This window comes from Pinus tabuliformis, chromosome 4_2 (genome assembly GCF_031772625.1).
Source record: "Pinus tabuliformis cultivar Carrire ecotype Pingquan chromosome 4_2, CPIR1, whole genome shotgun sequence".
NCBI classification, from domain to species: Eukaryota; Viridiplantae; Streptophyta; class Pinopsida; order Pinales; family Pinaceae; genus Pinus; species Pinus tabuliformis.
Window position 1 is genome coordinate 608,787,291 of NC_142304.1, and position 10,362 is coordinate 608,797,652.

At 33.8% G+C, this 10,362-nt stretch overlaps 1 protein-coding gene across 1 annotated transcript; it reads left to right on the forward strand.

The window, feature by feature from the left end:
• Window positions 1-8,777: 8,777 nt before the first annotated feature.
• Window positions 8,778-9,597, forward strand: LOC149170764 (uncharacterized). Its single transcript, XM_089427350.1, has one exon. The coding sequence runs from the start codon at window positions 8,870-8,872 to the stop codon at window positions 9,482-9,484; it is 615 nt and encodes a 204-aa protein (XP_089283476.1). The 5' UTR covers window positions 8,778-8,869; the 3' UTR covers window positions 9,485-9,597.
• The last annotated feature ends 765 nt before the right edge of the window (window positions 9,598-10,362 follow it).

The window sequence follows — 10,362 nt, forward strand, 5'->3', positions numbered from 1 at the left end:
CAACTGCTTTACTCTACTATGGAATAAAACACACTCAAATATAATGGAAACCTTTTTCCTCATAGTGGCATGTTTATGACATATGATATCCAACTCGGGGTCAAGTTTGACATCTTTAACTCTGAATTAGAGTTACAAGTTTGACCCTTCTAAATTTTTCTTCTTAGTCTCCATGCGACTATCCTCATTTCTACGATTAATGGGGGTTAATGTGTCATCCTCTTGAAATTTTATGGTGGTCAATCACGATAGGCCAACTTATGTGAGGCATAAATTTTACATCCATACTTCAATTGACATCTTTCTTGGATTGTTGGAAAGGTATTTATGTATAGAATAGAATCACAGGGTGCTACATTTAAGTGGAAAAGTTTTACCCCCCCAAAAAATGCCATTTAAGGCCTCAAGATTGACATAAAATGTTTCATACCCTGATTCGCCAAATTGGGTCTTGCCACCAAAACTAGTCCTATAAGTTGATTTCTTCAAATTTTAGGGGTATTATTTCTTTTGCATTTGGCCTTTAGTCTTTGAGGGTATTCTTTCTTTTTCTCTTGGAGACCATCAGTAAAACGTGAAGGTAACTGATGCTTCTTAAATTCCAGATGATCTTCCCATATCTTTTGGATCTAGGTGGATATCGGTGGCCACCCACCTATTCCACTTGTTCAAAGAAAAACTCTCCATATGGTAGTTTTTCTATATTTTTTGGGTCCTAAACTTCCAAGGTCATTTTGAGGCCCTAAACGATGTTTTCTTAACGTGGTGGGGGCCTAGGCTATTTCCCTAGCAATTGACCTAACTTAGGCCTCAATTTGAGTGTGTAGTTCTCAACTAGCCCTTTCTAATGGGCTACTAAGCAAACCAAATATAGATCATATGAAAAACTTACAACCTCAAGAAGTTAACATAACACCTAACATCATCAAAGCCTTACAAAATTTTGGTGTTTCATCTTCTAGGGTTAGGCTTTTGGAACTTTAAGATTATTTCTTTATGTTAAATGGACATTCTGTTAGCATTTTGTAATAGATTTTACAACTGCATGTAGTTTCCATCTCTCTTTATTTAGATATAGCCACCACCATTCTAGCCAGTTTGTATTCTATGGTATTATGTTATTTGATTTTTTAATAAAGAATTGGTTTCCACCACATATTGTAATCTATGATATATTTCTCTATTGTGTTCCATTTACTTTCTTTCATTTCATGCCATTACATTTCATTTCATTCCTTGGACACCCCATATCAGTGGTAATATAGCGATATGTTCGTTGTTGTTTCTTAGTGCATGTCCCCGATGAGGTTAGGGCACAGAAAATTGGGTCCTAAGCTAGTTTCACTTGAGAATTATCACTCTCACAAATCCTAGTGGCCTACAATGGTGGATGGAAAGAGAGATAATAGAGTAGTATATCCTATCAAGTTTTTTCTTGAGGAAGCACATGCATGAGAAAGTTATCGGATGATGGACAATTCCATTGAGATCCTTTAATGACTACCAACAATAGTTGAGGCACCTTCAGAAAGCAGCAATTTTGGAGGCATGAAACCCTCAAAGGTTAAATTTGACTTCGATATCCATATATTTGAAGGCCAAATAGATAAAAAATCTTTGGAGAAATGGTTAAATATTTTAGGGGTCCATTACTTTGTCCATTTTTTTTTGACAATGAGAAGATAGCCTTCATGCCACTGAAATTTGTTCCCCATGAAGGGATCAAACCAATGATAGTTACGTAGTATAATTAGAGAATACCCTATCTTATTAGTGAGGAGATCCATATAAAAACATCATACCATTAAAATTTTGAGTGAAATTAATTATTTTCAATGTTATAAAACTAAGTAAAATACATTTATATCTTATATTCTTAAGTGTAGAGAAGATAAAAAAACAAATGACATATTCATACTCAAACTCTTTAGCACTGAAAATTGAAAATAATTTGTCTTTCCTTGTTACTTTATGAAAACCTCGGAAGGGTTCAATTATACACCTCAAAAAATGGGACTTGTGCATTGCTAAACTAATGCATGTATATTCATTTACAATTTACTAATGTGGTCAAAGTACCTATTTTTCCATATATTCGTTACTCTTTTTCTATCTGATAATTTTTTTTCTTTCCTATAGGACTATCATACTCATAGACATAGAAATCATTGATGCATTGATGATGCTATTGATCCATCCAATCATCACATTCCATCCACCCACTCATGGTATGGATACCCCTTATTCATTTATGCAAGAACCACTAATAAAAAACTAATTTTTACTTCCTCAGATTCCTTTTTAATCTTTCATTCAAAAACTTTTTACTGTCAAATCATTGAGGCCTTACAACCTAAAAAATAATATTTTTTTAAGTCAAGAACCAACGAGACTATTGCCAGGTTTTTGGTTTTGGCTTTATTGAAATAGATTATGGTGAGATACATATCACTTGTTTATGGCTATTTAATCTCCAAAAGCATTGTTAAATAGGAAAACAAGGTGTATAGTCACTTGAACAATGTTTGTGCGTTATTCTTATATCCAACCTCCTTATTGTAGAGGTGCCTAAGAATAATTATATTAGTTCCCTAGTTGCATTTCACATTCCAGTCAATTAACAAAATTAGAGCAACAAATGTCAATTCTATTATTGACATTATTAGTATTGTCACTAACACATCCCCAATCTCATATATACATAATAAAGAGGCATTAGAAAAATACAAAACTAGTCCATATAATAATATGTTGGGACATAGCACGAGCATGACATTTTAGGGAGAATTTCACTATGTAAAAGGTAATGAACTATAAAATGTGTGTTCCACAAGATCTCACCTTATCCTTGCAATTAGAGAAGTCCTAACACTGAGTTAAATGGTAAGGTTGTTGTGACTCACTCCAAGTACATCATTCTAATAAACACAAAAATAGAAAAAAAAAATTAGGATAACATGATGGTTTAGAAAAGAGGGTTTTCAAGCTTCATCCCCATCTTTAACTGAAATATATACCAGTGTTATGATATAAGTAAATGAAGTATGAATAATTGTTGAGTTCGCAGACATATGTTCCTCTTAATAATCTAATTGGAATTTAATTGTGCTTCTATTCAAAAATCATATGTCCATGTTATTGGTAGGTTACAGGCCATGTGCAGACACAAATATTTGGAGAGGCATATTAAGGGGTATGACATCACATTAAAGGTTAAATCATTAGATTCTATTGAACTAATAAAGAAAAAAGAATGATAAAATATGCGCTTCCTAGAGTTCAATAATGACTTCTCTATAATGGTTTATTTAGTTGACAAATCCTATGGAATTTTAGTGGTAAAGTATCATAATAGGAGATCTCTTATCTAGTCTCACAATTTTCATTTAATGAGGCAAAACATTGATTTAAATAATTATATCCTCTTATATTCTGGATAGATATCAATAAATTTTGTCCATTTTGAAAAAATAGTGTGACATAAATTTATGTTCAAAACTCCCTCACTTTCAATTTACACATTTCACTTATTATCAAAAAAAAATGAGAAGCAATTTTAGTGATAGGGTAGAGTACAACAATTTGTAGTTCAATGGTTCTTAGAATTCAAAATACCACCTTGAATTCCGCTACAATGCCAAGTTGGGCTTGCCTCCCAAATTTTCTAAAGTATTTGTGGAAACCAACAGTATTAAAAAAATATTTGGAATGTTTTAGGTAGATTTATAAAAGAAGAAATAGATTGGGTTGAACTAAATCTCTTGGCATATGCCATAATTTTTGTTTAGATCAATAATAAGGGTTTATTGAAATTTATCAACCTATCAAGCGAAAAAATGAACTAAACTCTCATTTAAGATTACGAGAATACTATTTTTTAACTCCAAAATAGCCAACAAGCAAGTCATCCTTAGGAAACCTACCATCAACTTTTGGTTCTTATTCAAGGGAAAAAAATGACCAAAATCAAAATCACCAGTGTCATAATCACTTGAACATCAATATGCAAATTTGGTAGTTTGTCATTATAAAATAAACATGTAAGAAAGATATCCATAGTAGCATATAAATGCTTCTTTGGATGATCCAATTGAGAAAAAAAGTGTATAAGTGATGTAACCACAAATAAAACCCTATTATGGATCCATGAAGGGAACACATGAATATAAGAACTTAGATTTTGAAAAGGATTGAATCATTGTTTTTAATCAAACTAGGTTTTTGGTTTAAATAAAGCTTCTTTGGCACCCTCTTAATGGGTAACAAATATGAAAACATTAATTATAGTTAAGGAAAGGTTAAATAAAGAAGAGGAGAAAATGGGGGAATAATCCTTCTCTAGTAAGGCATTTGTACTTGGGTTATTTTTTACAATGCCTTTAGTAAAGTGAAATGTCTTATTTTCAAAAGGGATAATTTCTTCAAAGTGTTTATTTTCACATATAAGATGTACCTTTGTATTTGTTTACGAAAGGAAAATGAATGATTTTTTCCAAGGATAAAAATGACAATGAAATAACTAAATTGAAATACTATAAATATTTTATATATTTCCATTTGGATAATTACAAAATATTTGTCAACTTTTCCATTTTCAAAAACATAATGGGTATCGCTTAAACGAAAGGGCAACACTCATGGCTTCTATCCTGAAACTGTTAATAGTTCTAAACCAAAAACTCATTAATATGATTGAGTATTTTTACAATTTTCAATTATAAAGGGCTTGAATAAGTAGATACCATTTTTTTTTTACCTTCCTACACTTAAGTATATAAGATATAAATTTACCTAGGTTTACTTTGCAAGATATTGTTCTATGGATCTCTTTAATGAGAAGATAGGGTTTTTCGTTAATTATAGTGTTGTCACTACCATCACTGCTTTTATCACCACTAGTTTGACCCCTTCATTGGTTGTTCCCTCTCACCATTGACCTTATTCAACTTTAGTATTGCAATGCTGACTCATTAGAATCTTTCCTTGCAACATATCCCACTCTATGGTCATGACCAATGTAGACCCTCTTTAAATGGCCCCCTCTATGAAGATTAATGCCCTAATATGCATGTCATTCATCATGGAATTATATAGTGGTGCAAATCCATTTGCCCCATCATCCTTTAGAAATGTCAAGCATCCTAAATTTATCTACCTAAAGCTCATTTCAGATATTCCCCTCTAATCCATTATCCCTCTAACCCAACAAGGCTTGAAAAACATTAGTAAACTCCCCCAGCCACCTTCTCCAAGTAGATGAATAGTGAACCAATAATAACATCCTTCTTTCCACATCCCCATTGGTTGTTCATTCCCCATTGTGCCCTTACACAATCCCAGATAGATCAAACCCTTCGCTCTGCACCTCCATATAATCCTAGATCAAACGATTTGCTCTGCACCTCCATATAATCCTAGATCAAACCCTTCGCTCTCTACCTCCATATAATCCTAGATCAAACCCTTTGCTCTCCACACTTATCTTACTTGTTGTTTAATGAAAGATTGTTGAATGTAAACCTAACATAGGTCCCTCAATCAATTTCTTAGTGCCCTTCAATTTTCATTGAGACTAAAACTATGTTTCTTGAGATTATATAGACTAAAAAATTTACTTCAAAGAAATTCCATTGATTGGAAAATTTAATATACCTTTACAAAAATTAATAAATTTTAGAAAATAATTAACATTAACTTCAATACATATGCAAAACAATTTTTATTATTCAAATTCAATTAAAAACTATAATTTATTTATATCCATGAAAAACTATTACTATGCTTCGAGTCACCCATCCTAACTTTGAAGTTAATAAAACAATGTTTTCTATTGCTCGAAGTCTACTGTAAATAATGATACCAGATTTCTGTGCCTAATTTTGAAGAAATGATGCCAGACTTTTATGCCTAATTTTGAAGATCTAATTCATTACGAGAGATTAAAAAACACTTCGAATAAATTCCAATCTCAATACATAAGAAACACAAAGTCGAAACATCACCCCCTATATCTAAATTTGTTTGGATACAAAGTTTAGTAAAAAACGTTTCAATAAAAAGAAGTAATAAAAAGATTAAAAAAAAGCTGTACTTATTGTGGTATGTTACTGAAGCCATCTTTTTATTTATTTATGATACATCAACATGTTCATACTTGTGCATTTTTGGTATTATGGAACGCCTTGTTCATTGCACTCCTCTATTGAAAGTGAATGGTAGAGTGTGGATGATTTGGCACGCAACATATTCTCTCGTAAAGGATGGTGGTGTGTTTGCTTTATTTTTCTTTTAGTACTGCCGACCGAATGAGACTTTGTCCCGCGATGGGATTGAATGCTTAAAAATTGAATCTATTTTATTTCGAGGTTAATGATAGAATATAGACGATTTTTTCGAGGTTAATGATAGAATATTGACGATTTGTCCCTCAATGTGATTGAATGCTTAAACATTGAATTTATTTTATTTCAAGGTTAATGATAGAATATTGACGAATTGGCAAACAAGATACAGGGGCATTCAGTATTGAAAGCGTGGGTTTCCGCATTTGAAATTTAAATTTATTTTATTTCAAGGTAAATGTTAGAATGTAGACGATTCGGCACACAAGATATAGGATCATTCAGAATCCAGAACGTGGATTCCACATTTGAAAACCAGGCATGGAGAAGCAAATCGGTGGAAAAAAGTAGAACAAATATGGACTGCACATTTTCGTAGTTGAACTTGAAAATTAAGGGCGACAACGATGGTTCGTGTCATTGACAGGATATTTCTACATGGAAACATATAAACTGACCTGTCAGGAACCCACACAAATCAAAATGTTGAAAGGTGTAGATTAACACGAAAATGATTTCACATATCTTCTGCTTCGTGTCGTTGATATGATCTCTCTATTAAATTGTCTTTTTCTGTTGGTGTGGACAGGTCACAAGGCCTATGGGCTGGTGCTGTACTTGAAATTCATAAAGATTAAATCTGACTGGTTCGATGTCACACTCCCTAACGTCTGTAATTCACTCTTTTCGAAGGAAACGGGACCCTATCGTTTACAAACTTATGCATGCGATATTTCAGCGTGAAAGTTTGATCTGAGGCTATGGGCAATGTTTTCCAATTTCATCTCCTCAAAATTAGCTTATCACATTAACACTTTCTTAAAAGATTACAGTGGATTCTTTATTTAATTTAAAGCAATTCACGGCGAGTCTTTGCTTAACAATCGTTTCGATACCAAAATTATTTAAAAAAATTACAGTGGACGCTATATTGAATTTCAGGCAACTCTTTAGAGTTTTTTCAATCAATAATGGATTCTTTCTGATCGTCTCCGCTTTTTTCTATTTAAAGAAGCTTTAATTAATGATTTAAAACATAAAATAGGAACAACTTGATTGAAATAAGCGTCATCAAATCAATCAGCCAGAGCCGAAAGTGACCCACCTGTGGAAAGTTAGTGAGCAATCTTTTGTTTTTTCCATATACTTCGAAACACACCCTCGTGTGTGTGAAAAGTTGATCAACCAGCTTTTCCCTTTATTATAACAAAGGTAATTTATATATAATTTGTTAATAATAACAGTGACGTTGCTACCAATCAGCCCCAACTTCGAAGCAACAAAAAGATACGTTAGAAACGAGTCACGATGGATTAAATTATACTTCGTTTCCATCGAGCCACATGTTATCACGTTCGTGCAATCACTTTAAACGTTGTACGGTCAAGCCATCCAGCAGATCACCATTCTCAAATCCCCATTACTTCTAGAAGTTACACCGTTGGATCAGTCAAAGGAGCGAGATTATTAGGTGATGCACGACAAGCCGGCCACAACCACATACACCCCTGGATGTTGATCACCAGTTGAAAGAATCTGGGCAAAATCTGCCTACTCAGAGTCATTCCAACATTAAAAAATGGACAGCTTTGCCGTGAAGCAGACATTCTATAAATATTTTAACGAGGTGGATATGGTCGACGGAACGAGTCATGCCAGCCGTCTCCAAACTCCCATACTATTCACAGAAGTTGAACTAATAATATATATGATATGATATTCAATTTGAATGTCACACTGAGTGAGAAACTATGATATTCAATTTGAATCTCACACCGAGTGAGAAACTAAATTGGTGTATAGTACATTTGTTTATGGGATAAGTACCTATATTTGTACACTTGGATTTTACGGTTGAAGTTTACAAAATACATATATCTTTTCGACTGTCTAATTGGTAACACGTTAAAATTAACGTTTCTAATTGGTAGTTTTTGGGCGAAGTTCAAGAGACCGTAATTCAAATTTTATTAAGTACATGACCTGCTGTGGTGGTAGTTAAAGGAGCAGATTTCCCAATCCTGTCTTGGCTACAGTTCAAATCTCATTGAGTAGCTAAAGGAGCAGATTCCCCAATCCCGTCTTGGCTAAATCTCACTCTTGCTAAAATCATAAGATCTTAGTATATCCTACTTACAAGTAATTGGATATAACCCTAATGTTATAAAAACAACTAAGAGGATTAATCCAAATCTCCCATAAATTAATACTAGCAATTAGCCATTACCAATTCACCTCCTATAAAAAAAAAAAAAAAAATTCTAACCACATGCCATTAGAAAAAACCCATATACCCTTACTCTATATAAATATTATAAACAAACATAAATATAAATATAAACATATCCCTTGCTTCGCATGTACCATAAAAAGTCGAAGCGCTATGTATATATAGCCAATCCTGCTCTCTGCTACTAACGTCTCAGGAAAGACGACCAGCTCTTTGCTGCGGGACAAACAATCATCCTCCTTTCGTCCTTGTAACACCGTTGTGTTCCGTGTTCGAATCTCCGGGCAGTTTCTCGATCATGACTGAGAAACGCAACCGTGAGCTCGAGGCTCTGCCGGAGTCCATAGACGTCCAGGAGCGGAAACGCTTTCGCAGTGAAGAAACAGATCAGTTTCTTCATCTACTACAATTAGATCAAACTTTAGCAGAAGACGGCGAAGAAGATGAATTCTCTCCCAGTGAGGAGGTTGTAAACAGAGTCATGAGAAGCCTGGAGGAAGAGATTGCCACGACATGTTCCACTTCTTATCCTTCTCCTAACACAGGGTATGATTCTATGGCCACTGATATTTCTGGCATCCATGAAGGCCTAACCCGAGAGACGGGCTCGAGCGTTGATTTATGTTATCTCCTGGAGGCTTCAGACGACGATCTCGGCATTCCTTCGAGCCCCGTTTGGGACATAACAGAAGAATTCTGCCCATCTTCGGAGGAAACACAAGAGCGTTTGACGGGAAATCCAGATCTTAAATCGCTTTTTGAAAACTGGCACTTTGTGGACGAATTCGAAAACTATCAACTGTTCCAATTTTACGAGCATGCCTGGGATGCGACCCACCTTGATGATCATCTCAACATAGATTTTGTCAGTCAGGTCATGTTATTTGATGGGGAAATTTTTTCTGCTGCTTGAAGACTGTAAATTGCCGACGGTTTTGAAGTTTGAATGAATGCAAGATTTCCTTATTTCTGTATAGTCGGTGCTTCAATCTGGTGTGGACAAAAGATAGCTATACGATACAGAAAACATTTGTCCCATTAAGAAGTTCTTTCATATATTTTGTACAAATTGTGCAACATAGTTTTTGACATTCTTACAAATTTGGTATCTGACATGGCGCAGAAAGTTTCAACACCTTTCATATTAATCTAAACTATCGTATACTTCATCCGAAATTCGTTTTCCTGGATTTCCCCAGAAGAAATTAACTTAAATATGGTATCTGTCAAGAAAATTGTATGCCTAACATGTCAATTTAGGCGTGTTAAAAGTTTGTTATCTCTTCTTATTAATCCCGATTTTCAGTTATTTGAATTCCAGCGATCTACTGATAGTTCTGGTCTGATGCTTGAAGCTATGGATTTATTATTTTATTAAATACTAATTTTGTGAATATTATATATCATCGATATATTGGAAGAGGTAGAAAACGAACATTGGCTATTTATTACAATAACGATCTTTCATTTTCAAATTCAACCCTCACCAGGATATGTGACATTGGCCTCATCCTCTTTATGTTCAACAGAGGAAAACAACCCGAAAGAGGCCAATTCTTTGCCTTACTTTAGAAATAGAAATACGCCAGATCTTGTCTTAGTTTTTCATAATAGTGAGTACTTCTTGGGGCTCCAGGTAATGACCACATACGACTTATTATGCTCATTCAAGATTGGTGCATTGGTTGATAATTTTTTTGTTGACAGTCATCATAAACATTATAATATATTTATTTATCTAGAAACAAAACATATCTATTTCATCGTGTTAGATTAAAACATTTTGACTGT

What these genes read in the sequence shown, in the direction of transcription:
- LOC149170764 (XM_089427350.1), top strand. Translation starts at nt 8,870, where the DNA reads ATGACTGAGAAACGCAACCGTGAGCTCGAGGCTCTGCCGGAGTCCATA.